The 16,220-nt window shown below is 34.6% G+C and overlaps 1 protein-coding gene across 5 annotated transcripts in view; it reads left to right on the top strand.

Moving 5' to 3' along the window:
• LOC126745350 (uncharacterized) overlaps nucleotides 1–16,220 on the top strand; it is a 41,002-nt gene that overhangs the window by 16,631 nt on the left and 8,151 nt on the right. For 2 of the 5 annotated variants that reach the window (XM_050453147.1, XM_050453146.1), the window contains exons 2-11: nucleotides 8,171–8,242; nucleotides 8,678–8,811; nucleotides 13,197–13,360; nucleotides 13,416–13,604; nucleotides 13,711–13,866; nucleotides 14,658–14,870; nucleotides 14,924–15,031; nucleotides 15,091–15,207; nucleotides 15,375–15,488; nucleotides 15,542–15,664. In XM_050453147.1, coding sequence (XP_050309104.1) covers nucleotides 8,171–8,242; nucleotides 8,678–8,811; nucleotides 13,197–13,360; nucleotides 13,416–13,604; nucleotides 13,711–13,866; nucleotides 14,658–14,870; nucleotides 14,924–15,031; nucleotides 15,091–15,207; nucleotides 15,375–15,488; nucleotides 15,542–15,664 — 1,390 coding nt within the window. The remainder of the gene's footprint in view (nucleotides 1–8,170; nucleotides 8,243–8,677; nucleotides 8,812–13,196; nucleotides 13,361–13,415; nucleotides 13,605–13,710; nucleotides 13,867–14,657; nucleotides 14,871–14,923; nucleotides 15,032–15,090; nucleotides 15,208–15,374; nucleotides 15,489–15,541; nucleotides 15,665–16,220) is intronic. The other 3 variants (XM_050453149.1, XM_050453150.1, XM_050453151.1) reach the window with 3 other exon arrangements.

Raw genomic sequence — 16,220 nt, 5'->3', positions numbered from 1 at the left:
ATTTGAGCTTTAAACTTAAAGAACACTCGTCTAAACATAAAAGTAATATCTAAGTATAAAGACATTAAATAGAACCAGAAGCAGTAACTTATCGTCAATATTTGCCATGGTAAGGATCCCTCTGGACTTACAAAGAACTCTGCAAATTTATCGCGAACATCATTGGCAGCTCGTCCACCGCGACATGCTGTAGTTGGTGGTAAATTTTGTGGCTCTCTGTCTGGTGCGTACATATCTTCTACACGAGTGCCATCTTTTTCTCGAACTAGGTTATTGTGCAAAATTATGCACGCTTTAACAATATCTATTGCATACTCCTTACCAACATTTATGGCACTGTGAAATATTCGCCACTTATTTACTAATATACGGAACGAACATTCTATATACCGTCGCCTAAGTAAATTCTGGGACAGTGAAAATGCTTCGTCTCCAACTAAGACAAAAGGTAAATTGTCTCCTGTTGAAATTAGTGGGCTTGGGTGGGGAATATCCAAGGCATCTTGTTGTAATAATTTCCAAAACACGGTTTCTTTAAATACTGATGAGTCGCAATCCTTACCAAAGGCGCCGTATATAAAGCGATAATTAGAATCCGCAATAGCCATTAGGACTATTGAAAAAAAAATGTTTATAATTCAAATTCATCGATCCACTGCCTGGAAACTTCATAACGCGGACGTGCTTCTCGTCCACAGCCCCTATGCAGTGCGGAAACTGAGCATTTCTTGTAAATCCATCAGCAATGTCCTTCCAATTTTCTTCTGTTGGCGTTGGAAGATATTCATCTTTTAAAATATTCCAAATACTATGTCAAATATCTCTTATAATCTTGCTTATGTAGGCAAAATGCATATCCGTGAACGTGTTTCCACTTGCCAAATATCTGTATACCATCTATTTTAGGTGACGCTATTAGAACAAAGTGGCAAAATATAAGAGATCCCTTAATAAAAAGAGTGGACAGGGTACACAACGAAAATATGTTTACCATGATCAGTTACAAGTTGTGAATAAAGATGAAACGATCTCTAGTATTTCGGATGTGGAAGTAAACCAAGGAGAAGAAACTGAAAATTCAAATGAAGTCCTACACCTACACCAGCAACATCTAAAGCCAGTTCACAAGAGGGCCACAAGAGGCTTGCGGACCCCATTGAATTGGAAATTAGGAAAAAACTAAAGAGTCATTCTTCAATTCCGTTATTCCTATGATAACAACAATGTCTGAAGAGGAAAAAATTGAGTTTAGGATGGGAGTACTGCAGCTAATTCAAAAAATTAAACGAAATCCTCAAATAAGCACCTCTAGTATCACCTTTTCTACTTCTCCTGTATCTGATTTCTCTGCAGTCTCATCTCCGTCATATACTATTTTACAAGCAGCAAACCCATCAACGACAAACTATCAGTCGTTTTATCAAAAAGGGTCATATACATCAACGAGTAGCACCTCACAAGATGAAAACATCTTGTCGAACTTAGTAAATTGGGAAAAACTGAACCAACACGTACTCCTAGTTTTTTTGCATAAAATATTATTTGCCTTGTTTTTAGTTGTGATGCATATCAAATTGTAGGGAATCGAATTCTCTTTAAATAATGTCTAATGAGTTTTTCTCGGAAATTGTTTAGTTTTTGAGTAAATGGAGAAAAACTGAACCAATACATACCCCTAGTTTTTTTTACATAAAGGTCTTGTTTCTTCGGTATGAAAAAGTATTTCAGGTTATAATGCATAGCAAATAAAAGGAAATTTAATTCCCTTCAAAAGGTGTTTTACGAGTTTTTTTCGGAAAATTCAAATTTTTGAGTAAATTGGGAAAAACTGAACCAACACGTACTCCTAGTTTTTTTGCATAAAATATTATTTGCCTTGTTTTTAGTTGTGATGCATATCAAGTTATAGGGAATCGAATTCTCTTTAAATAATGTCCAATGAGTTTTTCTTAGAAATCGTTTAGTTTTTGAGTAAATGGAGAAAAACTGAACCAATACGTACCCCTAGTTTTTTTTACATAAAGGTCTTGTTTCTTCGGTATGAAAAAGTATTTCAGGTTATAATGCATAGCAAATGAAAGGAAATTTAATTCCCTTCAAAAGGTGTATTACGAGTTTTTTTCTGAAAATTGATATTTTTTGAGTAAATTGGAAAAAACTGAACCAACACGCACTCCTAGTTTTCTTGCATAAAATATTATTTGCCTTGTTTTTAGTTGTGATGCATATCAAATTATAGGGAATCGAATTCTCTTTAAGTAATGTCCAATGAGTTTTTTTTGGAAATTGTTTAGTTTTTGAGAAAATGGGAAAAAGCTGAACCAATACGTACTCCTAGTTTTTTTACATAAAAATCTTGTTTCTTCAATATGAAAAAATATTTCAGGTTATAATGCATACCGTAAACCGAGGTTACTTTGTCACCTTTTGAACACACTTTTACATGTAACTCCGGTATCCTTCGGAACTTGGGTGGCCAAAAATTATGAGTATACCGACGAAATCATCCTCTACAACTACAACTATGCTAATTTTTTTTATAAAAAGCGATTTAGTTAAAAAAAAATATATTGATTGAGTGGTTGGGGCTACCTCATGGATATAAGCCGGTGGTGCGAAATCCTGATATTAAATTTTGCGACACTGTGTCACTAATGGCCACCAAAAGTCTGTTCAGTAAAATGGGAAATAATTGTTCTTTTGGAATTGACCCAGGATATCGACTCTCTTCGGCAGCTTTCGAGAATATCACGCCATCTCTTCTTCATTGGTCCGAATACCGCCACATCTAATCGTTGGGAATCAAGAATCTAATGAAACGGGCTCATATATATATCATGTTCTTGTGCTGCCTGTACGACACTTGGAGCAAAATGGCTGGCCAAGTTGTCTCCCACGAGGATCACTCTTTTTCCAGGTTCTCTTGTTCTTAGGACATGTGAAAGTAAAATTTCCTTAAACCATATCTTGAATAAGTTGGCGTCAAACTTTTTGTAAACTGTTCCTGGTGGGCCTCCTTTACACCAGTTTTCATAAATATTATTGGCTTCATATACCACCATGGGCGGCAACAAGACTCCACTGACGCTACCGTAGACCATTATGCTAATGGCTGTCCTGGAATGATTTTGGACACGTTAGACCCTTTTCGAGTTTCGTGGAACAATGACTTTTCTAGCACCGGGGTCATCAGTGACGTTTGTTTCGTCATAGTTATAGAGTCTACTAATGCCGGTGTAATATTTGCAAAAAACTTCAAAACATCCTCTTGGTCCACTGAGGATCAGGATCTTTTGATATTCGAACAAATAAATTGTTTCGTTTGATGAAAGCACTAACCATATCATCCCCAGGGGTGTTGTCTTTTAATACAGCTATAACAATACTCTTTTTGTCAAGGTGTTGGTAAGTATCTTCAACCGTTATCAAGTGTAAACTGACAGCAAACTACTATTCTATAGGCTTATATACTAGATGTGTGCAGCGATGTGGAAAGGCAAGTCATCCGTGAAAAGAATTGGAGGGAGGACACGCCTCTCTCTAGATCCTACACTGTCCTGAGAGTAGAGGCTTCCAGATGTTGGGTACATCGACGCTTGGCTGGCTAAAGATCACCTGATTCTGTGAAATGAAAACTGCCTCTACGAACTTCCTCTTCCGCCAGTGCAGTACCTTGGCTTCAGTGCAGTATCCGTGCTCTGCTATTCCAGATTTGGAAACCTCTCCTCTTTGGGTCCAGCTGCGATGTTCCTTCGCTCTGACTTCTAGGGGGCGCTTCGTTTCACCTATGTATGAGTCACCGCACTCACATGGGATCTGGTAGACGCAATTTTTGGTATCCAACAGGTCTTTGATACCACTCTTGTGATAGTGGTGCTAGATCTAAAGGCAGTTCTAATATTGTACTTGCTGGCAATGCGTCGGATTTGTTCCGATGTACCCCTAATGTAAGGTATGGGTAGAAGTCTGGTTGTCGTGGTGGCCTCGTCTCTGATCTGGTTTGGACTCGTCCTTTGGATATCCATTCTGTTGTAGGTCTTTGTAGATGGTATCCACTTCAGTCTTGAGATCCTCGTCGCTTCTACAGATGGTTCGAGCTCTATTGTAGAGGGATCTTATGATGCCTACTTTGGTGGTTGCAGGATGGTTGGACTCAAGTTCTCAGACTGAAGTTCGTAGATTTCCACCGACCTTTTTAACGAGGACATCTAGGAAAGGTAGAGCTGAGTCCTTGTCTGTCTCCATCGTGAACTTGATTGTTGGTCTGAAGTTGTTGAGGTGAAGCAGAAACTCCTGAAGTGCTTTTTCCTCTTTGTCACTTTGAGATACTTACCAACCGAAACGTCGTGTTACATTAAATAAATAAGACAATGCAAGTTCGACGAGATGTTTTCACTGTACCATTGTCTACCACCTTTAAAAACAGACCTCACAAGATGTTTTACAACATTTCCAAAATAGTGTATGAATTATTTTTATTATCAAAGTTTAGTTTATGTAAGAATTTTTATTATGTTACTTTAAATGCAAATAAAGAATTTCCTTAATTACTTACCTCAGTGTTATTGCCAGCATTTCTTTTGGAGATACACATAGTCTCATTTGAGTATCTTGTCTTTGTAAGCTAAAAGAGAACTTTTCTAGTGAGTAGTCAAATGTAGCTGTGCTCATTCTAAAGTATTCATGTCATCAATCATCATGTTCGCGCAATTTTTCAAACATCGTATAAAATGCTCCTTCTATATATTTTTGAGATAATATGGGATGGACCCAATATCGTCTTCGTCTATTTTTTTGACACTTCTTTTTTCGCAAATACAGCAAAAGCACTCTCTGTGTAAGAAAGCACTCTCCGATACCGATACCGATAATATCGGTGTGTGTAAAACCGCGCTTATGGTCCTAGAATATTAAGAGTCATTTTTTCTATCTATAGCAACAAGACAGCCTTTCAAAATCTTATTTTTATTTTCTTTACTACACCTGTTCAGGCGTAATTTGTTTGTAGGTGTGTTGTGGTTTGTAGAGTTTGCATTGAAATTTGTCAGGGGTCCTTTACTTAGGCTTGTTAGAAAATGCAGTAGAACCACTGATCCTTGAGATTATTGAAGGCTCATGAATTTGAGTCGAAAACAAGATGGGGCACCGCCTTACCTCAGCAGAGAATATTTGAATAATACTACGGCTAATTAGTGTATTGGTCGTCAAGGGCCTACCGAGTGGCCAGCCAGGACGCCCGATCTTACACGTCTGGACTTTTTTTTTCAAGAAAAAAACAAAAAGTCGATCTTCCATCTACGTCAAAGTTGATATTTATGTTGCCACTTTCCAAAAGTTAACGATGCACATTTTCAACATCTTTTGTAGTGAAACTGTTACACTTCTGTTACTTACATACCATTTTATATACCGTTATCGTCTTCTTGTAATTTACCTTAATTTTCATTGTACCAATTCGATCCAGGTCTTCATAGAAACTCTGTATCATCTTCAGAAATCAACATGACTCTATTGAAAGCCCTTTAAAAGTCAAATGACTGGAAATTCAGCCACTAGCAATAATAAATTAAAATAAGAAAGTCAAAGACTAAATATTGTATTTCTATTTAAATCTAAATAGATCTAACTAAAAAATAGATCAGCATAAATAACACAATAATAACATAACCCTAATGACTCTTCTTGAGACGCAACTAAGCACCTTGTAAACTTGTTACCGAGGCTACTTAATAAGGTATTCGCTAATTGAATACCGTTTTATTTGCAAATAAGTTGGCGTCCGATGATCAATAGAGTAGTTATTTATTCGGTATGGCCCACATGCGAATATACACCTCTTATGAGTTACGTAAACTTGCTTATGGATTTAAAAAAAAAAAAAAAGCTTTGCCACCCATTGACTTGTGTTGTGTGTGGGAACATTTGGAATCTGGTTTTTGCTATTTTACTGAATGCCTATATAGTGCCTCCGTGTTGAGCAATTAAAGTTGACAGCCGAATCAGTCTGAAATAAATAAGAGAAAAATGTGCGCCAAGAACAAAAGGCGGATTGTGACGCAACTTTGCCTACTACAGATCACAATCTTGGTTGCTAATGAGTCGGTAATTCGTTTACGATTATGCGAAGGAAAGTCTTAAAAATCTCGATTGAAGAATGTTTATTTTCCTTGCGGATGACCGAGTTTCGCTTCGCTAACTGTGTAATAAAAAAGAAGGATTTTCATTAGAGGTGATACGCGACTAGTGTTGCTTCATTTTAAGTGTGAGAACAAAATTAAATTTGATTGATGCCTTTTTTCTTTCCTTGGAATATTTGCTTATAATGACTAACATCTAGTTCATTATAGTCTCTGCTTCCAAGCTGTCAGAGAAGACTAGTGTCATCTGCAAATATAATATTCTTCATAGGTTTTCGTCTAGGGGGAGAAATAATGAGCAAAGTAAATGTTAAATAGCGAAGAGGATAGTATGTTGTCTTGTCTTGTCTAACTGCGTCTGCTTGAAAGGCCTTTTCTTTATTTGGTAACTACTGCCCTTATATCTAATAGGCGAGCGTTTGCAGATGATAAAAATGTTCTAATATTATTACAAGTGATAACAAATCAGGAGATCTGGCGAGTCATCTCTGTTCAATCTTTATTCCATAAAAATTTTCATCCAAAAATTGGCTTACAGGAAACGCATCCACATCTTGCTGAAAAATTTAATTTTCTGGCCGATGGCGCTCATCTTCCTCATTAGTAGTAACATAAGCTGGCTTCATAATAGCTTCCAGTAATTCAGGGTACATTTCCTCCTGTTAAATTTTTTCTAAGTAAAAATGTGGCCCAATAATGCGGTTGCCGAAAATTTTAGCCCATACATTTAGTTTTTTGGGATATTGGGTTTGTACTTTCCTAAATAATCTTGGGTTGAAATCCGACCAATATCTGCTATTATGTCTGTTTACAATACCATTAAGGAAAAAGCATACGTTTATCAAAAAACTATCAAATAAGAAATGTAGTAAAAAGATTCGTAATAATTACGTGACATCCCGTTCCTGGTTCTTCACCTGAAAATTTAATATAAATAATATCAACATGAAACAATAAGTTCGAGTGCAACAATGGGATGATTATACCTCATTGCCTGAATCTAGGACGTATTTTTTTATTTTCTATGAAATCATTGGATATTTTAAAAGAGTGTTTTTAATCAATGTGCCTTTTTATAAAGATATTTCAGAGATAATACATAGACAAGGCAAGAATTACGAATGAAGCTGACAGTATTTAAAGAGCTATAAACTAATCTGTCTGTCTTTTATGAATTTTTTCCATAGTGACGTAACTAAATTGATGTGAACTGTCAAAGCTTATACAAGCATAAATTAAACCGTTTTATTAAATGAATTATGAAAATGTCTACTAGCAACATACCTTAATCAACAAGATGGGGCACCGCCTCATTTTAGCAGAAATATTTGACTAATACTTACCATAATCGATGGATTAATCGTCGAGGACCTATCGAGTGGCCAGCGAGATCGCCCGATATTACACCTCTGGATTTTTGATGAAATGAAATGAAAAGGAAAGAATAAGTTCGTGTGCAACAATGGAATGATTACACCTCATTGCCTGAATCTAGGACGTATTTATTTATTTTCTATGAAAAGATTGGATATTTTAAAAGAGGCAAGAATTATGAATGAAGCTTGCAATATTTAAAGAACTATAAACTAAAGTCTGTCTTCTGTACATTTTTTTGTAGTGACGTAATTAAATTGATGTGAATTTTCAGAGCTTATAGGAGCATAAATTAAACCGTTTTATTAAATGGATTATGAAAATGTCTAATAGCAACTTACCTTAATCAACAAGATGGGGCACCGCCTCATTTTAGCAGAAATATTTGACTAATACTTACCCTAATCGATGGATTAATCGTCGAGGACCTATCGAGTGGCCAGCAAGATCGCCCGATTTTACACCTCTGGACTTTTGATGAAATAAAATGAAAAGGAAAGAATAAGTTCGTGTGCAACAATGGGATGATTATACCTCATTGATATTTATTTTCTGTGAAACTATTGGATATTTTAAAAGAGTAATAAATTAAACCGTTTTATTAAATGGATTATGAAAATGTCAACTAGCAACGTACCTTAATCAAATTTCCTTTTCAGATTCCGAAAACGGCGTTTTCCTGCGATGGAAGGACATCCGGATACTACGCGGATGTTTCCACTGGATGTCAGGTAAAAAAAACACCTTTGCATATAATTTATACTATAATACATATTAATAGCATCTTATAAATTATATGGACCAATTATAAGTTGTTATACAATTATACAAAGTCTATTATAAACTGCTAGGCTCTCTTCTGTTCTTCAGTGTATACAACCTTGACATTCATCGTCTTGCTTTTTGCTGTGATGCTGAATGGTGCAAACTCTTTTGAATTCGATTGTGTAATCCAGTCAAGACTGTTGGCGTGAACAATTTCCAAATTTTTAAGCCTGAAATAAGTCTATAATCTATACCTTATACATTTTGATCTATTTCAAGTTGAGACCCAATGACCTCAAGCTAGTCCTCACAGATTTCCCTTAATAAATAACAATCCTGATGTTGTATTATGCATCAAAAAACTATTAGACAATTAGGACCAAATCATTCCTTTTTTGTAGGTCTATCACATGTGCGACGGATTAGGGAGACAATTCAGCTACAAATGTCCAAGCAAGACGTTGTTCCAGCAAAGGATGCTGATCTGCGATCACTGGTACATGGTGAACTGCAGTAAATCCGAAGAAGATTACAGGTAAAAGTGTTTTATTTGACAAAAAAAAACGAGGCATCTTTTAGTACGCAAATATTCAGTTTCGCACTTAATGTGTCTAGTTTTCTGTCCTTATATTGTGGTTTAAAAATTCTGTACTTAGCTACTATAAACTGTTGAAAACTCCCTGGCAAATTATCAAAAAGTCTGGTGTAATTTATTCTGAACTCATGTAATAATGAAAAGTTTACTTCCGTGACTTTATGCAAGAAATATGAAGTGGGAGATATGTTAGAGGCCACACTGTTTGCTGGTGACACTGCTATCTCGTTTGCCATCAAAACAGTGTAAGAATATTGACTTGCAGTAAATTTTGCAGACTGATTTATATATAGCTCTTCCTGTTGTTGCAGGATTAAAATTAAAAACCCATTTAAAAAAAAATCACCTTAAGGCATCTCCTGAACAATTACTTAAGGTCAATAAAAAACCGCGAATGGATAATATCTGTAAGTGCTATACAGAAGAACCGGCCCACTCACGACTTTAGAACGGTTTAAAGAGTGAAAAAACAGAAACAAGTACATCTGATTAGTTTACTTTATTACTTTCTCCTAGTGTTTTAATGGTTTCAGTTCAATTCTAACTAATAGAATGTTTTTTCTAGCGTTACACAATTATTCTTATCTGGGTGTATCATTAAACAGAATGGCAGGGATTCGTTGAAAGCATTTTTTTTAATTTAAAGAAATACATGTGAGTTCATTCTGTTGTATATAACTGTATTATTCACTTTGTCAAAAGCCTTAGAGAAGTCCGAGTAGATTGTATGCATCAAAAACTCTTGAAATAAAGTGCCTTTGGTTATTCAGTGAAGGAGTTTTAAAAAATTTCAAGCATTATTAACCAGTTGAAATATTGCTTGCATTCTAATGCAGATGAAGCCATTTTCTCTACAATATTGCTTGAAATATCGGGATTAAAAGGGCACTGAACGTAGTTTTTAATTTTATTCCCAGCATTTAATAAAATGATTCGTCATTTACAGGCTTTCCAGTTCATTTTTCATTACCTTCAAAAATTCGAAATATATTTAATATATCTAAATGTTTATATCCTTTAGGACCTTATTCCAAGACTGGGTTTTTTAGATTTACATTCTCTGGTACATTTTACAACAAGAACATCCTATTCATAATTCAAGAAAAATAACAAATAGAGAAGCACCTGTAAAACGGCGTAATTCTATATCCAATAAAAAACCATTATATTATCCCGTACAAACGTTATTAAGTAATACACCTTAAATTACCATAAATTATAATCCGATATAAATAAGACGCGCATCGAAAGGTGAACCGCGTCTGGTTTTATTTGTTTTAATTTCAATCGTCACGTCAAAGGATTAAATAATGAAAACGTTAATGATGATACAGCAACTGCAATTACATATGTTTCATCTTTATATATTTTTTTAATTTTAGACACAGCAACTGCACATAATGGAAAAGGGTCAAGTTAACAATTTTGTTTTTACTGGTAAAAGTACCCTGTTTCTTAAATTATGCTGCATTACTAATGTTTGCAAATGAGCCACATAAGGTACACAGTTATCTTAATAAGCTAATTATAATGCATAAAATATCCTAGAAACTATATGTGGATATTTGTCAGTAACTTCAGTACTGTTGACTCTGTACAGATATTCCTTGAATGGTTTGATTCATAACTCAAAAAATTGATTAAATGCAAGGTTGAAAATTTGTACACATATTCTCTGGACGATTTCATTGGACACCTATTTCAGCGTTTTTCCAAATTCGGACAAAATTTTGAAAAAAAAAATATTTTTTGAAAATATTGATTATTTTTTTCTATATATGCGAGACAATGTTCATAACTCCAAAAATTGACCAAATGTCAGTTTGAAAATTTGTACACATATTCTCTGGACGATTTCGTTGGACACCTATTTCAGCGTTTTTCCAAATTCGTACAAGATTTTGAATAAAAAAATATTTTGTGAAAATATTGATTATTTTTTTCTATATATTCGAGACAATGTTCATAACTCCAAAAATTGACCAAATATCAGTTTGAAAATTTGTACACATATTCTCTGGATGATTTCATTGGACACCTATTTAAGCGTTTTTCCAAATTCGTACAAAATTTTGAAAAAAAAAATATTTTTTGAAAATATTGATTTTTTTCTTCTATATATTCGACACAATGTTCATAACTCCAAAAATTGAGCAAATATCAGTTTGAAAATTTGTACACATATTCTCTGGATGATTTCATTGGACACCTATGTCAGCGTTTTTCCAAATTCGTACAAAATTTTGAAAAAAAAAATATTTTTTGAAAATATTGATTTTTTTATTCTATATATTCGACACAATGTTCATAACTCCAAAAATTGAGCAAATATCAGTTTGAAAATTTGTACACATATTCTCTGGACGATTTCATTGGACACCTATGTCAGCGTTTTTCCAAATTCGTACAAAATTTTGAAAAAAAAAATATTTTTTGAAAATATTGATTTTTTTTATTCTATATATTCGACACAATGTTCATAACTCCAAAAATTGAGCAAATATCAGTTTGAAAATTTGTACACATATTCTCTGGATGATTTCATTGGACACCTATTTTAGCGTTTTTCCAAATTCGTACGAAATTTTGAAAAAAAAAAATTTTTTGGAAATATTGATTTTTTTTCTTCTATTTATTGGACACAATGTTCATAACTCCAAAAATTGAGCAAATATCAGTTTGAAAATTTGTACACATATTCTCTGGATGATTTCATTGGACACCTATTTAAGCGTTTTTCCAAATTCGTACAAAATTTTGAAAAAAAAAATATTTTTTGAAAATATTGATTTTTTTCTTCTATATATTCGACACAATGTTCATAACTCCAAAAATTGAGCAAATATCAGTTTGAAAATTTGTACACATATTCTCTGGACGATTTCATTGGACACCTATGTCAGCGTTTTTCCAAATTCGTACAAAATTTTGAAAAAAAAAATATTTTTTGAAAATATTGATTTTTTTCTTCTATATGTACGACACAATGTTCATAACTCCAAAAATTGAGCAAATATCAGTTTGAAAATTTGTACACATATTTTCTGGACGATTTCATTGGACACTTATTTCAGCGTTTTTCTAAATTCGCACAAAATTTTGAAAAAAAAAAATTTTATTGAAAATATTGATTTTTTTTCTTCTATATATTGGACACAATGTTCATAACTCCAAAAATTGAGCAAATATCAGTTTGAAAATTTGTACACATATTCTCTGGACGATTTCATTGAACACCTATTTCAGCGTTTTTCCAAATTCGCACAAAATTTTGAAAAAAAAAAATTTTATTGAAAATATTGATTTTTTTTCTTCTATATATTGGACACAATGTTCATAACTCCAAAAATTGAGCAAATATCAGTTTGAAAATTTGTACACATATTTTCTGGACGATTTCATTGGACACTTATTTCAGCGTTTTTCTAAATTCGCACAAAATTTTGAAAAAAAAAAATTTTATTGAAAATATTGATTTTTTTTTTTCTATATATTGGACACAATGTTCATAACTCCAAAAATTGAGCAAATATCAGTTTGAAAATTTGTACACATATTCTCTGGACGATTTCATTGGATACCTATTTTAGTGTTTTTCCAAATTCGAACAAAATATTGAAAATAAAAAATTTTATTGAAAATATTGATTTTTTTTCTTCTATATATTCGACACAATGTTCATAACTCCAAAAATTGAGCAAATATCAGTTTGAAAATTTGTACACATATTCTCTGGACGATTTTATTGGACACCTATTTCAGCGTTTTTCCAAATTTATACAAAATTTTAAGAAAAAAAATATTTTTTGAAAATATTGATTTTTTTCTTCTCTATATTCGACACAATGTTCATAACTCAAAAAATTGAGCAAATATCAGTTTGAAAATTTGTACACATATTCTCTGGACGATTTCATTGGACACCTATTTTCGCGTTTTTCCAAATTTGTACAAAATTTTGAGAAAAAAAATATTTTTTGAAAATATTGATTTTTTTTCTTCTATATGTACGACACAATGTTCATAACTCCAAAAATTGAGCAAATATCAGTTTCAAAATTTGTACACATATTCTTTGGACGATTTCATTGGACACCTATTTCAGCGTTTTTCCAAATTCGTACAAAATTTTGAAAAAAAAATATTTTTTGAAAATATTGATTTTTTTTATTCTACATATTCGACACAATGTTCATAACTCAAAAAACTAATCTCATACCAGTTTGAAAATTTGTACACATATTCCCTAGACAATTTAATTAAACACCTATTTTAGCGTTTTTCAAGATTCATACAAAAAAGTACTCCTTAACGTTTCTTTACAGTGCCAATTTACTAATCGGTCAACAAGGCAAACACTTCGTCGAAGACCTCCAATTCAGAAGAACCCCAAGACCCGACCTGGTAGACTCCCAAGATACCGATACAGCATATCGAAAAATGATTGGAAACTCCAAAACTACTTTAAAACCCGCTCCCAACTTAGTAGGTATGATATTCCAAGTAAACAGCATCTTGGAGAAGTGTAATGTGGAGATTTTAAGGCGTAGAGGAGGACCAAACGTCGAAATACTTCCCACCGAGCCACTGGTCCACGGAAATCGCACCTCATCCAACAACTCCCGTCTCAATTAAGAGGCAGGACACTGATAAGGGCTTTGGCAAGCAAATATTTTATAAGACGAACTATCCATCCAGAGGTAGTAAAAATGCTCAAGAGAGACCTGACAAGGGTAAAGTATTCATTTTAGTAACTGTCAGAAGGGCAAAAAGAGATGAGGAAACTCACTTGTACCTTAACAATGACATTTTCATCAATTGTTTATATTAAAATTGTAGGTGCAACCGTTGCCACATTACCACAAAGGGAACAAGCCGCAGATCCACGCTTTGGGTATGTCAAACAAGTTTTTTACAAGACGACTTACCAGGCCAGGCCTAAATTGTTCGATGTGGCCAATAAGAGGACGAATTTGAGTTCACCCAACAGAGTTGGTAAGTTACTGTACCACCAATAAGTTCTACTAGTGTTATTCCCCATTTTTGGTGTTCTTTATTTGAATATTTTCACTTTTTTGTTAGATTATGAACCTGAGCTAATATCCTCTAGATATTGAGGCTGCGGGGACTAAAATGACCCAAAAACAAGAATTTCTGCAATTACCCTTTATAGCTTCCAAGACAACTGTCCATGAAACTTTTTCATTATTTACTAAGGTTTAGATGTCCAATTCAGATTTTTGACTTTCAAACCTCTTTTTCATATACTAAGGCTCCAGGAGGTTCCGGAAGACAAAAATCAGCAATTTAGTCGAAACAGGAGGCATAATGTCAAATTCTTTGGAACACCATAACTCAAATTCAAAACCCTCAAACGACTTGAAATTTTCAGGACTATAAGATCAATAGGGGCTTGAGAGCTGTATAGTTTTTGAAAGAGATCGGTGCACAGGGGGGGTTGTTATGAGTTAACAAAAGTCAGAAAAAAAATTCAATGGGTCATTCTTAGTCTAGGATTTCTCATCATTTTTTGGTTTTTGAAGACAATTTGAGGCCTTCGTCTATCAGTAAGCCTCAAGGCGTAGTCCAGATTGTTTGCCATATTAGACCCCTATAGGAATCTCCATATATCTATTTTCAGAAGCTTTAATTATTAGAGTAATTCCCCAAATATTTACTGAAAAAAAAGTATCTAATTAATATAGCAATTCCAGGGGTCCACAAAAACTCCTTTAAGAAAACCTGTACTTCAGACACGTTTCAACTTTCCTCTCTGTCAATTCCAGATAACTTAGTGGAAACTACCCCAAAACCGGCCACAGAAAAAAAACTTTCACCGGGGGTGAACTTCCCTTCGAACTTCAAGGCCACCACTCCGGTGTATCCGGATCATGTTGACGTTGACCTATCCAAGTTTACCGACTTCGGAAATCCAGTGGAGTCGGAAGAAGCGGTACAACCAGATGCGGTATCCGTGAACTTTCCCTCAAAATTCCAAGGTGAGTGACTTATGTGGCATTATAAAACTGTAACTTAAAACGCCTGTCTACAGCCACTACACCGGTGTACCCGCAACGTGTCGAGTTTGATCCCTCCAAAAGGTCAGAGTTCGATATTCCGATTGAAGATAAACCGGTTAATTTTCCATCAAATTTCAAAGGTTTGTCTTAAATGAAGCAGTTTACGTTCTAACTGAACGCCATTGAAATTTATCTACAGCCACCACCCCAGTGTATCCATTTCACGTGGAAGTAGATCCGTCAAAGTTATCAGAGTTCGATCTCCCGGTAGACAATGAACATTCGTTTGCGGTAAATTTCGCTTCCAAATTTAAAGGTTGGTCTTTCATCTCTCCCTCTATGTTGACGTGCTTAACAAACGTGTGTTCATATTCCCTTGTAAATATGTCCAAACACATTGTGGTGCTGGAGAACTGCACACGCATATAACCTTCATTGAAGTAATTTAGCTTTAGAGGTGGTACTAAACTAGCACTTTTACAGCGACCACACCTGTGTACCCCAGTTTTGTGAAAAAAGAGTTGCAAACCAAATTTTCCGGATCCGAGGAGGACCTTCCTGAAGAACCGGTCGTCAATTTTGCCTCGAACTTTAAAGGTAATCACATTTGGTGGCATTAAAATCTATTAAGTTAAATTGTTGTCTTGTAGCAACCACCCCAGTTTATCCCAAGTACGTCGATCCGAAACTTCAAACAAAGTTCTCGTTTAGTGAAGATACGCCTGAGGGAGAGTCACAGGATACGGTGGTTAACTTTGCTTCAAACTTTAAAGGTAAGTTATTAGAGGAATGTTTAGTCCAGGATTGATCTGACGCTGATGGGAGCGATGGGGCATAAAATCAAGTTCATTGGACCGCGATAACTCAAATTCTAAATCTTCAAACGAGTTGAAATTTTTAGGACTTAATGCTCAATAGAAGCTTAAGAGCTGTATAGTTTTTGAAGAAGATAGGTATACAGGCAGAGATGTTTTAAGATGTTTAGTCTAGGAATTTGAGGTACCCAAATTACCTCTAAAGTTTCGTATAGACCTGAGGGGACGTGCCCGCGACGCGCGCGCGACGGCTCGAAGGAGGCGCGCGAGTCGCCCGTTGTGGGCGCGTAAAAAATAAATTTTTGGTGAAAAAATTCGATACGGGGGGGTATACTCGGAAAATGAAAAAACCCAAACTTTGAAGGTCGATATCTCGGCTTCTATGAGAGCTATCGGGAAAATTTCAACGGTTTTGTCTTAGTTTCGTCATTATAAATCCAACGAGACCTTCCGCAAGATCGTAGCTTTTACGATAGCCGAGATATGGCATTTTTGATGCCCATTTTTGGCCTCA

The sequence above is a fragment of the Anthonomus grandis genome, chromosome 15 (genome assembly GCF_022605725.1).
Source record: "Anthonomus grandis grandis chromosome 15, icAntGran1.3, whole genome shotgun sequence".
Taxonomy (NCBI): Eukaryota; Metazoa; Arthropoda; class Insecta; order Coleoptera; family Curculionidae; genus Anthonomus; species Anthonomus grandis.
Note: the sequence above shows the minus strand (reverse complement) of the source record. Positions and strands in the feature narration are given on the sequence as shown.